The sequence below is a fragment of the Anomaloglossus baeobatrachus genome, chromosome 11 (genome assembly GCF_048569485.1).
Source record: "Anomaloglossus baeobatrachus isolate aAnoBae1 chromosome 11, aAnoBae1.hap1, whole genome shotgun sequence".
NCBI classification, from domain to species: Eukaryota; Metazoa; Chordata; class Amphibia; order Anura; family Aromobatidae; genus Anomaloglossus; species Anomaloglossus baeobatrachus.
Window position 1 is genome coordinate 70492464 of NC_134363.1, and position 16932 is coordinate 70509395.

The following is a 16932-nucleotide window of genomic DNA, read 5'->3' on the forward strand; positions in this document are numbered from 1 at the left end:
AAACAATTTTACCCACCATCCCCCCTCTCTCCCAGTGCACTGTGTAATCTTCTAATGCTGGCAAGTGACTTCAGAGTGTAAGCAGCGCAGCACATGACATCACTGCCCCACATCCCCAGTTACATGCAGAAGTCATCTCTTAGAATATTCACTGGTCCCGACGCTCAGGATTATAAGCGATGGGAAGAGTTAATGTGGCGCCCCTGAGGCTTCCGTCGCCACAGAGACATTATACCTCAGCCTGAGGTGTGATGTCCCATTCTGGGTAAGGAAAGGAGTAAACGCCGGTCCACAGGCAAATTCACACTACACCCATTGTTAGGCATATTTTGGGACTGGGGATAGTGGCAGCTACCCCCCCATGCTGCATGCTAGGGGGACCGTAAGACACATCCCTTCTCCCATAGGGTGGGGCCTAGCAATGGTGAAGGTGGGAGGAGCCAGCAGACAGTAGAGCACATTCAGGAAGGTCAAGTTTAGTCGGAAGTTGGAGTTGAAGAGAGGAGTTGGAAGGAGAGAGAGAGAACAGTAACAGAAAGTGAAGCTTCCTGGTGGAAACCCTGGGGTCCAGCTAGGCCCAGGTGACACCACAGCAGTGAACTACAGAAAGGATTCCAGGGCCACTGAAAGGCTTTCAAGCTTGTGGCCTGTTCCACTAAGTCATCGGGTGGAGGGATCAGGCTGCATACAAGGACGGTCCCTAGAAACCAAGGAAAGAGAGACATTTCCAACGTAAACACTGAAGGCCCAGGGTGGTTGCAAGCGCCCCGCGTGACATCTGACCATAGAACCCCTGAGAAGAGGGCGAAGTTCCATCCAGGCAAGCCTTCTTGTCCAGAACCTATAGTGGAGGCCAAGACAGGTTTATCTAGAAAAGTCAAGGCTTTGAAGACAGCCGAGGGAAGAGACACAACTAAAGGGTGCACCGGCATTTACTCCCAGAACTACCCGGGATCGACGAAGGTCCCTGACAGGGAATTCCAGCACACCAGTGGGCGACCAGTTCGCGACACCCATGAACCAGTGAGTAAAACCTTGAAACTGCACCCTCTGGTCTTGCCTCCATTATTTCGCCTGCACTGCACCATTCACAACACCACCATAGACTTTAATAAGCACCAACGGTTGCCCCAGGGTATCGCTCCACCTGTGAGGAGCAGAACCACCATAGGTGCCAGTCCATCAGCCCCGGAGGTCCCATCCAGCAGCGGCGGCTCCATAGCCGCATTCCACAGGTGGCATCACGAATATTCCACAAACTTTATTATTGATTACCATCCCCACCACTGCCATATTAGTTGACCCCGCCAGGGTCACGGAGCCGGCCTTGCCACCACTGACTACCCCCGGACTAGTCCGGCCCAGCACCGGGTGTCCCAAAGCCCTGGGGTGGGCGAGTCATTAATATTGATTGCCTTTAATAGCTGACACACGGGGATGCACCAGCCACTGCATGAAGCCCGCAGCTAGGTGATCACACATGCCTGCTATTAAAGAGAATGAATAATCACTGGTCCTCATGCCCATAATTTCACCCAACTCTCGGTACCTGATTCAGAGCTGAGATGAGGGCAAGATTATGGGCCTGGGGAGCAGTGAATATTAATTTTCTTTATTATCGGGCACAGTGTTAGCCCCATCACTGTCTCCGACCTTTGTACAGACTCTAACTTCTGAATATTCTTTCTAAAATGTGGATCTGAAACTTGGTTCCCATTTTCTAGATGTGGCCTTACCAATGATTTCTAGAGGAGTAGCAATACGTTTGGATCACGGGATTTAAACTCCATTTTATACACTCTAAAATCTTGTTTGCTTTTTCTGCTGCTGTTTAACATTGAGTACTGCTGCTCAGCTTACTTGTTACTAGACTACTTAAGTCCTTTTACTTTGTAGTCCCGAGTTTACTTCCGTTTAATGTATATGCAACAATAGGATTTCTACGTCCTAGCTGCATTACTCTACATTTATCAACGATAAGTCTCAGTCTAATGCGGGCGTCACACGATACGATCTAGCGTGCGATCGCACGAGCGATCATACCCGCCCCTGTCGTTTGTGAGTCACGGGCAATTAGTTGCCCGTGGCGCACAAAGCCGTTAAACCGCCGTCACACGTACTTACCTGCTGAGCGACATCGCTGTGGGCGGCGAACATCTATTTCCTGGAGGGGGTGGGATGTTCGGCTTCACAGCGACGTCAAACAGCGGCCTGCCAATAGATGCGGAGGGGCAGAAATGAGCGGGACGTAAACATCCCGCCCACCTCCTTCCTTCCGCATAGCCGGCGGGAGCCACGGGACTCAGGTAAGCTGTGTTCATCATTCCTGGGGTGTCACACGGAGCGATGTGTGCTGCCCTGGGTACGATGAACAACCGGCGCAAAGAAAATGAAACGACTTTTTAAAAATGAGCGACAAGTCAACGATACACGATTTGCGAACGTTCTGCATCGCTCGTAGGTGTCACCCGGGACAACGTCGTAAACGATGCCGGATGTGCGTCACGAAAACTGTGACCCCGGCGAAATATCACACGATAGATCGTCTCGTGTGACGCCCGCATAAGTGTCTACCCATTCTACCATCCAGATCGTTTTATAACATTGTACTATCAAGCTCACTTTTTAATATCCGACATAGTTTGGTGTCATCAGCAAAAACTACTCAACTCTAGCACAGATCTCTGCGTTATCTTACTGCTGGCTATATTTCATTTAGACAATATACCATTTATGGCAACTTTGTTTCCTTTTTTCAGTCAATTCCTTACCCATTTGCATATAGTTTCCCCTAGTCTTTGCTTCTGGAGCTTCAGTATAATACTGTTATGTGGCCTTTGCAAAGTCCAGCTAAATCACATCAGCTGCATTACCAATATCCAGATTGGCACTTACCTCCTCCTAGAAACCCAATGTGTAGGTTAAGGCCACTTTACACGCTGCGATATCATTACCGATATTGCTAGCGTGCGTACCCGCCCCCATCGTTTGTGCGTCACGAGCCAATCGCTGCCCGTGGCGCCCAAAATCGCGCGAACCCGTTACACTACTTACCTGCCTAGGGACGTCGCTGTGACCAGCGAACCGCCTCCTTTCTAAGGGGGCGGTTCATTCGGCATCACAGCGACGTCACTAAGCGGCCACCCAATCGAAGTGGAGGGGCGGAGATGAGCGAGACGTAACATCCCGCCCACCTACTTCCTTCCATATTGCTGGTAGACGCAGGTAAGAAGATGTTCGTCGTTCCTGCGGTGTCACACGTAGCGATGTGTGCTACCGCAGAAATGACGAACAACATCGTACGTGCAGCAGCAACGATAATTGGGAATAGGGGAGCATGTCAACGATTAGCGATTTTGCGCATGTTTGCAACGATTTTCGATCACACGTAAGTGTCACACGCCATCGCTAAAGCGGCCAGATGTGCGTCATGAATTCCGTGACCCCAACAACATCGCTTTAGCGATGTCGCAGCGTGTAAAGCGGCCTTTAGACTCGACTTATCTTTCATTAATCCATGCTGTCTGTCAGTTATTATATTATTTTCTGCAAAATATTTTTGCATGTCATCTCTTATAATGCCCTCAAAAACGTTACACACCACTGATGTCAGACTTACCAGACAGTAGTTGCCAAAATCCACGCTCTTACCTTTCTTAAGTATCGGTACCACATCAGCCATTCTCCAATTCTGAGCCACCAACAATGTTACAAGAGAGTCTAAAAGGATGAGATACAGCGGTTTCACAATAACTGAGCTCAATTCCCTTAAAGGGAAATTGTCACCAGCTTTTGGCTCCCTCATCTGAAAGCAGCATAACATAGGGCCAGAGACCCTGATTTCAGTGATGTGTTACTTACGGAGCTGTTTATTTTGATAAAATCAATGTTTTCTCTGCTACATATATAGCAGTTATACAGAGCTCATGAGTATGCTAGACTACATGGCAGCAAGTAGTCCTTTAAAGATAATCTACTGCTGATTAAAGTAATTTTTTTCAAAACTACATTAAGTAGCCCAGTAAGTGGAATCAAGATGTCTGCCCGTACGTTATGCTGCTATCAGATTAGGTGGTACAAAGCTGAGAGTTTCTCTTTAATATCCATTGATGAATGCCATCTGGCCCAGGGGATTTGTCAATACTTATTTTTCTCAGACTCAGCACTATGTTTAATCAGTTATATCAGATGATGAAGTTTGATTTTTGCCTTGTTGAATGATCCCTGAAACAGTCAGTTCATTAGTGAACACAGATGAAAAGTGTCTGTTTAATATCTCAGCCTTTGCTTTGTCCTCTATAAATAACTTATTATCTTTATTATATACTGACTTCGTACCTATTGAGAAAAAATAAAGTTAGTCCCCTAATAATAATAATAATAATTTTATATCGATTTTCTTATTTTTTTTAAACAGGTAACTGCAACATTTGTGATTGGATTCCTCCTACGCCCTAGGATGAGTAATTGTAGCAGCCGTGCATTGACCCTACTTAGTAGTGTCTTTGGAGCGTGTGGTCTCCTACTGGTAGGCATAGCCGTTAGCACTGACTACTGGCTGTACATGGAAGAAGGAATTGTCCTACCTCAAAATCAAACAACTGAAGTCAAGATGGCGCTACACGCTGGTCTATGGAGAGTGTGTTTTGTGGCTGGTAAGATGTTCAAATTTATTTGCATACACAAATTACATGATTAAATGAAGTATGTGCCCAGCTCAGAAATGAAAATAATCATATACTACCTTTTTCGTTGAAGAATGATATTTATTTTGTTGTGTAGATATATGTATGATATACGTAAGTCATGTTAAACACTTGATTATTTTATATAGGATCCCCTTCTATAGGTTAAGTATATTTTACTGGTAACCTAATATTTTTAAATTTAAAAAAAAAAAATCACATAGACTTCAATTCATCACCATAATTCTGGATTCAATAACTTTGGAAAATCATCTTTTGTGCAATGCAAAATGTATGCAACTTTCAACATTTTCACGTCATTTTTGGCTAGCTCCATCACAATGAAAAAATCTGAGGATCAGCCAGGTTAGACCAAAGCATGGCAAAGCCCACCCAACAAAATAATTAAGGCAGGAGGCATATATTACACTAAAAATGTTACTTCAGTCCCTAATTGGGTAGGATTTGTGGCAAGCTACTTTTTAGACATATCAAATTGAATAAGAGGCTTGCATGTCTTGATAAATTAAGGCTATGTGCCCACGGGACTCTGTATCTGCAGATTTTTATGCCTCATAATCCGCAGCTACCCCCGGAATCCGCACCTTTTCATAGGTGCGGATTTGATGCAGATTTGACGCGGATTTGACACGGATTTTGTTGCGGATTTTGCGATTTTTTTTTAATTCAATTGAATAGGCAAAATCCGCACGAAAATCCGCAACAATAATTGACATGCTGCAGATTTTTCTGCACGAAAATCCGCACGATTTCCGCTGCGGAAAAATCTGCAGCGTGGGCCCAGCATTTCCCAAATGCCATAGAAATGGCTGGGGAGTAGCTGTGCTGCAGATTTCTGGAAAATCCGTGGCTTTTCCGCGAGAAATCCGTGGCAAAATCCACACATTTTCTGCAGCGTGGACACATAGCCTAAAAGGTGTTTCACTCCAACATGCCCACTCATCAAGGCCAACGTGATCAATACGGGCTATATTATTTAAAAGGAGTCTGTCACCCCAAATGTACATTTCAATGTAACTATATAGTTTTGTAGGAGATGTGATTAATCTGTTCCTGAATTGCCCCCACTATAAATGTCATAGTAATAAGCAAATGAATGTATCCAATCCACTTTTACTGTGTCCAAATGCCTTGATGCATCGTTCCACCATCTTTTTTAGGAATCCTACACCTCCAGCATAGATTGACAGCAATAAGAAAGCAAACAGATTGTAAAAGCTCACCAGACAGCATAATGTGGGTGCAGTGTTCATAGATTGACAGCACTGGCTCATGTGTGCACTGCCCTTCTGAAGGAAAAAGCACACAAACAACTCTTCTCTCACTTCTGCTATTGCTCAACTCCTATGTATATATATAAAAAACAACAACAAAAAAGAGGAATCAAATCCTCCAAAAGCCAAGCAAATACTCACCGACTAATGACAGAAGATGTAAACTGCCCAGGCCAAAAAGACTAATGCACTGCAGGAGCACATATTTACTACTGGCGCAGCTCGCTTGCATCTATAGGGATGGGCGTAACTAATAGGCTGCTTATCAGATACTGTGAAACTGCATGTGTGAACAGTGACCTATGCAAGCCACAAGTGTGCAATTTTAGCATCTAGCTCCTTTGCACCTGTGATGTCTCCATTTAATGGAGGTCTTGCTGCATCCTGGCAGTGCATTCGTCTTTTTGGCCTGGGCAGTTTACATCTTCTGCCATAAGTCTGTGAGTATTTGTATTGCTCAACTCCTCTACTATCACTTCAGTACATCAGTGCAGGAGAGAGATTACAAATCACTCTCTCCTTGCGTTTGATATTGCTTATGTCCTCTGCTATCACTTGAGTGTCAGACAGAACTCACAAATCACTCTCTCCTTGCTTTTGATATTGCTTATCTCCTCTATGATCACTTGAGGGCCAGAAAGACCTCACAAATCACTCTCTCCTTGCTTTTGATATTGCTTATCTCCTCTACGATCACTTGAGGGCCAGAAAGACCTCACAAATCACTCTCTCCTTGCTTTTGATATTGCTTCTCTCCTCTACTATCACTTGAGTGTCAGAAAAAGCTCACAAATCACTCTCTCCTCGCTGTTGATATTGCTTATCTCCTCTGCGACCACTTGAGGGCCAAAAAGAGCTCACAAATCTCTCTCTTCTCACTTTTGATATTGCTTATCTCCTCTTCTAACTTTTGACTGCCAGAAAGAGCTCACAAATCACTCTCTCCTCGCTGTTGATATTGCTTATCTCCTCTGCAATCACTTGAGGGCCAAAAAGAGCTCACAAATCTCTCTCTTCTCACTTTTGATATTGCTTATCTCCTCTTCTAACTTTTGACTGCCAGAAAGAGCTCACAAATCACTCTCTCCTCGCTGTTGATATTGCTTATCTCCTCTACGATCACTTGAGGGCCAAAAAGAGCTCACAAATCTCTCTCTTCTCACTTTTGATATTGCTTATCTCTTCTTCTAAGTTTTGACTGCCAGAAAGAGCTTACAAATCACTCTCTCCTCGCTTTTGCAGTTGCTTAACTCCTTTGCTTTCACTTCAATGCAGGAGAGAGCACACTAATCACTCTCTGCTTGCACTTGACATCGCTACAACGCTATACCTAAGCGATGTCATCAGCAAGAAAAGAGGGATTAGTGTGCTTTCTCCAGCACAGGGATCACATAACAGAAGTTTATATTCAAGCAGCGTTAGCTCTGGGCAATTCAGCACAGTCAATCAACATAGGAGTGGCACTAATTGGCAGTAATCTAAATAAATGCACCAATAAGTGCAAAAAGCATTCAGCCATGCTAAGAGTGCAGTGCGTTGAGTGCCTTCAATTGCATATTCCAATAAATGTGTTTGTTTTTTGGACAATTGAAGAAAAGCTTTAAAACAAAAAACAATTTTGACTGATTCTCCATTTTCTATAATAAAATGTGGTTACTTTAATGAAAGTCTAATTGTAAATTTAGGATGATAGACTCCCTTTAAATCTAATTTCAGTATTTACTATTTTTCTCTAAATGTTTGTTTTCTTTTTTACATTTTCCACATTCACTCATCAACATTGAAATTGGAACTCCAAGAACGGAAAGTGGTGGGATGATGAAACAGGATCAATAGACATGTTAATGAAATGCAAAAGATGAAAATATGGAAATAATATTTTCAAAATATTTAAATTTATTCAATTTCAAGTATCAGCCTAAAGCACAGAAGTACACATGTAAAGGAGCTATTGACATGAATTTATCACCAGATATCACTAACAACCCATCCAATCCACAGACACAGAGAGATCAAACCATACATGTCCATATATGAAGTTATTTGTAATAATGAGAGATGACACAGGTAAAATTATTGAAGAAAGAGAGGTGCAAAAAGCCAGGGAAGGTCATGACACAGCTGAAATCTATCACTAATTAGAAAGAAATCCTGCAACTTAGTGGAAAATCATGTCAGGTGGTTCAACTGATGGCGTATAAAAAGGTGTCTTACTACTAAGGCGCCAGGCAAGAAACATCTCATGATGGCTAAAACTAGTGAGCTGTTTCAAGACTTTCCCAACCTTATTGTTCAAAAACAAATTGATGGCATTGGTTACAGAATTTTTTTTAAACTACTGAAGGTTCCAGTGAGCAATATTAAGCCCATCATCTGGAAGTAGAAAGAACATCATTTCACCATAAATATGCCACAGTAAGGTGCTCCATGCAAGATTTCAGACAAAGGAAGGAAAATAAATGATCAGAATGGTTTCCAAGACACAAGTGTCGCGGGTGGAGGGGCCGCGCTCGCCACGCTCGGGTCCGCGGCTGCTGCTGCTGCTCGGTGGCTCGAGTGGTGGGCCGGACCCGGGGACTCGAGCAGTGCTCCTCGCCCACGAGGGAAAAGGGGGTGGTTTGTTTTGGGAGATAGTTTGTGACGCCACCCATGGGTCGTGCTGATAATGGGCACCACCGCTGCTGGTGACGGGGATCCCGGGAGCGATGGCAGGGAGCAGCTAGGATGTTGTCCCCTCTGTGGATAGGGGTTGGTCATCCCGGGGCCCGGTTGTGGAACGGAGAGGCTGGATGGCTGGGGTGCAGGGTTGCAGGGGCAGCGCGGCGCAGTGCCGGATGGCACTGTGGTACTCACTCAGGCACAAATTCACAGAGTCTCTGGTAAACCAAACGGCTGGATGGACGGGTCCCGCAGTCGGCTGCAGTATCTTTGCTGTCCCCGGACAGGTTGATGGTGGCTGTCTTTCCCTGCACCTGTGTAGAATGTGTTGACTCCGATGGTTTCCCAACGGTAGCCCGCTCCCCGGCGTATAGGTACCGAAGGAGCCCGTTTTGCCTGCAGGCGCTGGCCCTTGGATCTCTAGCCTATGGCGGTGGCTGTGTATCCTCACGGTGTGGACTGTTGCCTTTTTGTCGGGTCTTGGGTATTAGGAAACCCCTGGGGTTCCGGTCACTTTCGGATTTGACCGTTGTCGGTGGCTCCAAGCCTAGTCAGGGTCCGATGGCCCTGCCTTTGTGCTTAGCTTCACTCCACTCCCCGGTTCGGTACCGGCAACCCCGGTCCTACGGTTCCGCAGAGATCCACTAACTCCTGCAGATGGCCACCACCGTCTGCCGACCTTGCTGGCAGTGCCTGGGCTCCTACCCAGACACTAGCAGTTTCTCACTCCACTTCCACTGAACTCCAAACTCTCACTCAACTGTCTGCTTTTTCCCGCCTCCAGGTCTGTGAACTCCTCGGTGGGTGGGGCCAACCGTCTGGCTCCGCCCCACCTGGTGTGGACATCAGACCCTGGAGGGAGGCAACAAGGGTTTTGTTTGACTGGTGTTAACTATCCAGGGGAGGGTGTGTGTGTGTGTAATGTCTGTGATTACCTGGCTAGTCCAGGGCGTCACACAAGGACCACCTGTGGAGATCTACAGAAAGTTCTAGAATCAGGTAAATCAAAGAAAACAATAAGTAATGCACTCAACCTCCATGGCCTGTATGCACGCTCATAATGTAAAACTCCACTGCTGAACTAAGAACATGTTCTAGCATGGTTAAAATTTTCTCAAAAACAGCTAGTCAAGCCTATGTAATAGTGGGAGAAAATAGTATAGTCAGATCAGACCAATGTTGAACTCTTTTGATGTCATAATACACACCATGTTTGGAAGCTAAAAGGCACTGCACATCACCCCAAAACACCATACCAACAGTGAAGTTTGGAGGTGGGAACATCATGGTGTGGGTCTGTTTTTCAGCATATGGCACTGGCAAACTTCATATAATTGAAGGAAGGATGAACAGACAAATGTCCAGAGACATTCTTTATAAATATCTGCTGTCATCTACCATGATGATGAAGTTGAAACGAGGGGGACATTCCAGCAAGACAATAATCCCAAATCACACAGCTAAGGAAACTCTTAATTAGTTTAAGGCCTGTTTCACACGTCAGTGATTCTGGGACGTTTGTGCTTTTTTTTAAACGTACCAGAATCACTGACATACGCAGACCCATTATAATGAATGGGTCTGCTCACACGTCAGTGATTTTTCACTCCGTGCGGCGTACCCGCGTGTGCGTGATTGCCGCACGGAGACATGTCCAGTTTTTTTCTGGCATCACTGATGTTCCACGGACCACGCAGTGGTGTGGTCCGTGAAACACGTGCCAGAAAAAAACGTGCTTTTAAAATAAAAAACATTTTAACTCACCCGGCGTCCAGCGATGTCCTCTGCAGCCCGTTCTGCCTGCTGCTTCTGAGCCGGCTCATTATTGTCGCGCATATTCATTATGCGCGACACAGCCGACCCGGAAGCAGCTGCTGCGGGGGTCACCGCCGGCCGGATGCTGCACCGCGGGAGCGATCAGCACCAAGGACAGCGGGAGCGCGCACAGGTGAGTTGTTTTCTAAGTGCAATCACGGGCCACGGAGAACGGAGCCCGGATTGCACTTAGACAACCCACGTGTGCCGTGAATTACGGCACACGCAGGGACATGTGCGTGTTTTACACGCCAGTGAAAAACGTCACTGTTTTTCACTGACATGTGAAACGGGCCTAAGAGATAGAAAAGAAAGCTTCTAAAATGACCCAGTTCACCTCACCTGACCTTAATCCGATCGAACATTGTTGGAAGGAACTAAAGTAAAGCTCAGAGTTCATTGAAGGAGCTAACGTAACCTTCAGGATTTGAAGAGTATTTGTGTATATCACACCTGAGAAATGCATGCCACTAATTTCTCCATAGAGGAGGCATCTTGAAGCTGTCATCACCAACAACGGCTTTTGTACAAAGTATTAATGTAATTTCAGTAAGCGTGTTTAATACTTTCTCCCTGTGTAATTTCTCATTATTAAACATCACTAAATTTATGGACATCTATGATTTGGTTTCCTTCTCTTTGACTCTGTGGATTGTTACCGATATCTGGTGACAAATTCTTGTCAGTAGCACCTTTAGAAATGTATTTACTTGGAAAATTGGTGATGTGTTCAATACTTCTTTTCACTTACTATATATACTATATGCAGAGATTCAGGTTGAAGAGCAGATTAACATGTTTCTTTGTTTCTTTGTTTTTGTATTAGATGTTGTCATTTTTGAAATATGAGTTAACAAAGTTTTTTATGTAAAACTTTTACTTCTACTTCTGTGATGCTGGCCAATCATAAAGCATACAATGTTACAGAGGTGGAACGTGCAAAATTCAACTCCCAAAGAAAGTCAGAGCAGGGATTCTCAGCTCGAGTAATCCTTATTGCATATATTTCTTGGTTCATGCAGCGTGGAAACAGGAGGAAAGCAGGAGCATGAGCTACGGACAGGGCTGCCACTAGGAATTTCAGGGCCCCATACTGGCAAAATTTCGGGGCTACCTTGAGGCCCCGCCCCAGCTCCGCCTCCACTGCAGCTCCACCTCCGCCCTAGCTCCGCCTCCACTCCAGCTCCGCCTCCACCTCGCAAATCTTCCATAGTCTCATTGCCACTCTTGGAAAAACTTCACTTCTGCACTACAGCCTCACCAACCACACATTAACCCTTCACAATGAACACCGTATCACACACACAGACATCAAATTTTGTTTTGGCCATCAGATTTTTGTAAGCCTGCCACCATGACAAGGTAGACTCTTTTGGCAGGGCCCTACTCTATTCTAACTTTTTTTTCTTTTTAAAACTAACTTTTAGTATATATTTATTTTTGGTATATCTATTTTTTTTTCTTTAAGGGAATGTGTCACATACAGGTTTTTTAAACTAATTGAAACCAAATTGTGATAATGCAGACTTGTGGATTTAGACCTGACAACCCCTTTGAAGGGAATCTGTCACCAGGTTTTTAACACCTAATCTGGGCACAGCATGGCGTGGGGGAGTAGGTCCTGGTTCCGGCAATTGTTACTTATTGGGCTGCTTGGTGTAGTTTTGATAACATCACTGGTTAATCAGCAGGAGATTATCATTACAGGACTACTTGGCATGCTACAGGTAGTCCAGCATATTTATGAGCTCTGTATAACTGTTAGATCTGCAGCAGAGAAAACATTGATTTTATCACAATGACAGCAAGCAGCTCAGTGGGTGACACATCGCTGGAATCGTGGTCTCTGTCTCTACATTGTGCTGATCTCGGATGGGGGAGAAAGGACCTGCTGACAGATTCACTTTAAGGCTCATTCAGCAGTCGGTGAAAACCGGTCTACACTTGGACAGTGCATGGACTGGCCATGGGTCTCCTGACCTGACCTCAGCAGCCTCAGAGCATATATGAGGATGCAGGTCAGATTGGTGCCCGGCCATGCATGGCGTTTTAAACTGAGATTTAAACAGATGGTTGTTCTTTATGAGAGCTGAGGAGGGTTGTGAACAAGAAATGCCACATAAGGCAGAATTAGGCTGAGTCCAGATGTCCTGTAATCATCCGTTGGGAAAAATGATTTCTGGGGGAGAAAAGCACTTATTCACAACCAGTAGGTTTAGTAGAACAGATTCCAACATGTATATTAACTCCGAAAAAGCAACATGTGATTTATTTAAAACGTAACCTTTAATTGGGGTCTTTCTAAAATAGAAATACACACAGTGATCCAACACCCATTTAAAAACCTGAAATTGGTTCAGCCATTCACATAATTCAATTACGACGGCACTACCAATTTCAAAGAAAGAAGGGATTGTCTATCCGCTCAAAAACAACAAAGAGCAAGAGAACGATGAGATCTAAATAAGATGTACAAATATAGGCACTATGCTCGTTCAATTGGATCAGTAATTCCTAGGTTTATATTAATGTATATAGTGTGTTGTTACTATTCGTTTTTAAATACCCATAGGCACTTTAACCACTTCAGCCCCCGGGCACTTTCCGTTTTTGCGTTTTTGTTTTTTGCTCCCCTTCTTCCGAGAGGCGTAACTTTTTTATTTTTCCATCAATCTTGCCATATGAGGGCTTGTTTTTTGCGGGACGAGTTGTACTTTTAAATGAAACCATAAGTTTTACCATATAGTGTACTGGAAAATGGCAAAAAAATTCCAAGTGCGGAAAAATTGCAAAAAAAGTGGGATTGTACAATAGTTTTTGGGATATTTTATTCACCGTGTTCACTATATGGTAAAACTGATGTGTGGGTATGATGCCTCAGGTCGGTGCGAGTTTGTAGACACCATATAGTATAGGTTTACTTGTATCTAAGGGGTTAAAAAAAATTCACAAGCTTGTCCGAAAAACGTGGCGCACGTTTTGCGCCATTTTCCAAAACCCGTAGCGTTCTCATTTTTCAGGATCTGAGGCTCATTGATGGCTTATTTTTTGCGTCTTGACCTGACGTTCTTAACGGTACCATTTTTGCGCAGATGCTACGTTTTGATCGCCTGTTATTGCATTTTGCGCAAAATTTGCAGCGACCAAAAAACGTAATTTTGGCGTTTGGAATTTTTTTGCCGCTACGCCGTTTACTGATCAGATTCATTGATTTTATATTTTGATAGATCGGGCATTTCTGAACGCGGCGATACCAAATATGTGTGTATTTTTTATTTTTTTAACCCTTTAATTTTCAATGGGGTGAAAGGGGGGTGATTTGAACTTTTAGGTTTTTTTATTTTTTTTTAATTTTTTAAAACTTTTTTTTATACTTTTTTTTTTATTTTACTAGTCCCCCTAGGGGGCTATTGCGATCAGCAATCCGATCGCTCTGCACTATCTGCAGATCTCAGCTACAGAGCTAAGAACTGCAGATTTGCTGCTTCACTTTCAATGCCGGCTGTATTCCGGCATTGAGAGGAAGTGACTCATGTTAGCCACAGGCGTCATCACATGACCCTGTGCTACCATGGCAACCGCCGAAAGTCACGTGATCATGTCACGTGACTTCCGGCGGGGGCGGGGTAAGTCACTGTAATGGCGGCGCCCATATACATATCACTGCCAAGACTTTGGCAGCGAAATGTAAGGGGTTAATGGCCGCGGGTGGAAGCGATTCCACCTGCGGCTAGCAGGCACACATATCAGCTGTTGATAACAGCTGATATGTGCGCCGATCGCCGCCGCCCGCCGGCGGCAGGGGGCGGGGCTTACCGGAACACGATCCATGACGTATCTAGTACGTCATGGGTCGTTAAGGGGTTAAACATCAATGGATAAATCAATGTCTGTCTCTAGAGTAACCACACACCATATTACAGTGCATAGGCACACCAGGTGCCAACCACAACACCCTGGAACGTGATTCTCTGCTTCTCTCTTATCTCCTCTTCCCACAATCGCAAGATTTCTCCCGTGCATCCCCCATACTCTGGAACGCCCTACCTCAGCACATCAGACTCTCCCCTACCGTGGAAAGCTTCAAGAGGAACCTCAAGACCAACCTCTTCCAACAAGCCTACAACCTACAATAGCCCTCAGCCCAGTAGACCACTGCGCAACCAGCTCTGTCCTCACCTATTGTACCATCACCCATACCCTGTAGATTGTGAGCCCTCGCGGGCAGGGTCCTCTCTCCTCCTATACCAGTCTGTTTTGTACTGTTAATGATTGTTGTACGTATACCCTCTTTCACTTGTAAAGCGCCATGGAATAAATGGCGCTATAATAATAAATAATAATAATGATTGGTGCCCTGAAAATATACTTTCTAGATGGTAGCAATACCCATTAATACAATACATATCAGTGAAAGATATTAAAGAAAACCACTCAAAAGTGGAAAGATCTCACCCCGATCTTCTCATCTCAGATGGTGGATCGAACTTCTCCTGTATACTTTGATCCAAATACCGGCAAAGCGGGGGTGGAGATCTAGTCACTGACCCTGTTAGGGACTAAGCTGACCCTTCTACTCCCCACAAGCTCCCGCCCTTACAAGGGCAGTCCACAACTGGCCCTTTTGGAACTGACCCTTGTCTTCAAACCAGGTGCCTCACGACGCATTTCGCTTCACCTGCTCATCACAGTAGAAAGATACAGCATCTATACTAACACCGGTGGCTCAAACACAGAGCTCATCCCTATTCAGCCTGGTATCAATAGCAGTATATGATATACTGAGGTTATAAATAGGGCCCAAGTCTCCCTCCTCACCTGCTCTCCCTCCTCTGATCAACATGCAAATTCTAAAGTGGCACCGGAAAAAACCCGGAATGGTCCAATATGTTCTATACAGATAACCTACTCAGTACGTTTCACCACTCACATGATACACACGGCCAAATCGGCCTTAACATGTTTTCCAAAAGTCCGGTCTGCATAAGACTAGTTTTACACTTGCGTTGAACGGCATCCGTTGCATTGCATTGTGTGACGGATGCAACGGATGCGTTTCATATAATGGCACAACGGATGCAACAGATCGTACAAAACAACAGAAAGCTTTTTTTTTAGCTATTTTTTTTTTTTTTTCTTCTTTACAGTTTTACCGGTAGCAGACTATTGTGAATGATCAGCTGATCACCCGGCGGCCGGGCGCTCAGCTGATCGCTCTCAATAGCCGACGGCCAGGCACTCAGCTGAATGCTCTAACATGCCGGCGGCCGGGCGTTCAGCTGATTGCTCTCACATGCCGGCGGCCGAGCGCTCAGCTGAGAGCTCTCACATGCCAGCGGCCGGAAGCTAAACTGAAAGCTCTCACATGCCGGCGGCCGGGTGCTCAGCTGAGAGCTCTCACATGTCGGCGGCTAGGCGCTCAGCTGAGCACTCTCACATGCCGACGGCCGGGCGCTCAGCTGAGAGCTCTCACATGCCGGCGGCCGAGCGCTCAGCTGAGAGCTTTCACATGCCGGCGGCCGAGCGCTCAGCTGAGAGCTCTCACATGCCGGCGGCCGGGCGCTCAGCTGAACGTTCGGCAACCGAGAAACAAAATAAAGTTTCTGTGATTTAAAAAAAAAAAAATGAGCATGCGCAATGAAAAATAAAGGTTTCCGCCGCTCAAAAAAAGTTACATGATGCGTTCCTTCCACCCGACGCAGCGTCAAAATAACAACGCTGCGTTGTCCAGCGGATGCAACGCTGACACTTGTGTTACAGTGTGTAATACAAGTTAATGGAGAATAGCGCAGTGCGTTAACGGACTGCGCTATTCTCCATAGTGATGGACTGTGCTGAATGCAAGTGTGAAAGTACCCTAAATTATAATGTCCTTACCGGATACATGGAGTCTAAGTGGAGCGCACGCCACCCTGGTTGAACAGCTACTGGAACGCAGGACTTCCTGGTTTGCCGATCACGTGACCACTCACGTGATCCACGGTGGGAGGTTACAGCCTAGAACCATCCAGCCCTGTGACCTGTGTCATAGCGTCATCATCACCGTGGGCGGGGATTCACATCTAATAAACTTTATTGACACGCACGCTAACAGACAAAGGGGAGGAATGAAAGGGGAGGGGCCCGGCAGTCAGTGTGTCCGGGCCCCCCTCCTGCCTACTGCTCAGCTCACTGCACGGCCAGCCCTGCGAAATGTAATGTCAGCGTGTCCAGGCCAGACATGTCACACTACATTTCACAGGGCTGGCCCAGGCCGTGCAGTGAGCTGAGCAGCAGGCAGGAGGGGGGGCCTGGACGGACACGCTGACTGTCCGGGCCCCTCCCCTTTCATTCCTCTGATCACCGGGCGGGCCCCAGAGGCAGGGGGCGTGGACGTTGACAAATGTAGTGTGATGTGTCAACGTGCACGCCCCCTGCCCCTAGGGCCCGCCCAGTGAGCAGAGGAATGAAAGGGGAGGGGCCTGTCAGCATGCCCGGGC

General features: G+C 45.6%; 1 protein-coding gene across 2 annotated transcripts in view; it reads left to right on the forward strand.

Moving 5' to 3' along the window:
- Positions 1 to 16932, forward strand: part of CACNG7 (calcium voltage-gated channel auxiliary subunit gamma 7) — a 228265-nt gene that overhangs the window by 112812 nt on the left and 98521 nt on the right. For both annotated transcript variants that reach the window (XM_075328787.1, XM_075328788.1), the window contains exon 2: positions 4418 to 4655. In XM_075328787.1, the coding sequence (XP_075184902.1) occupies positions 4460 to 4655 (196 nt within the window). In that variant the 5' untranslated portion in view covers positions 4418 to 4459. The remainder of the gene's footprint in view (positions 1 to 4417; positions 4656 to 16932) is intronic.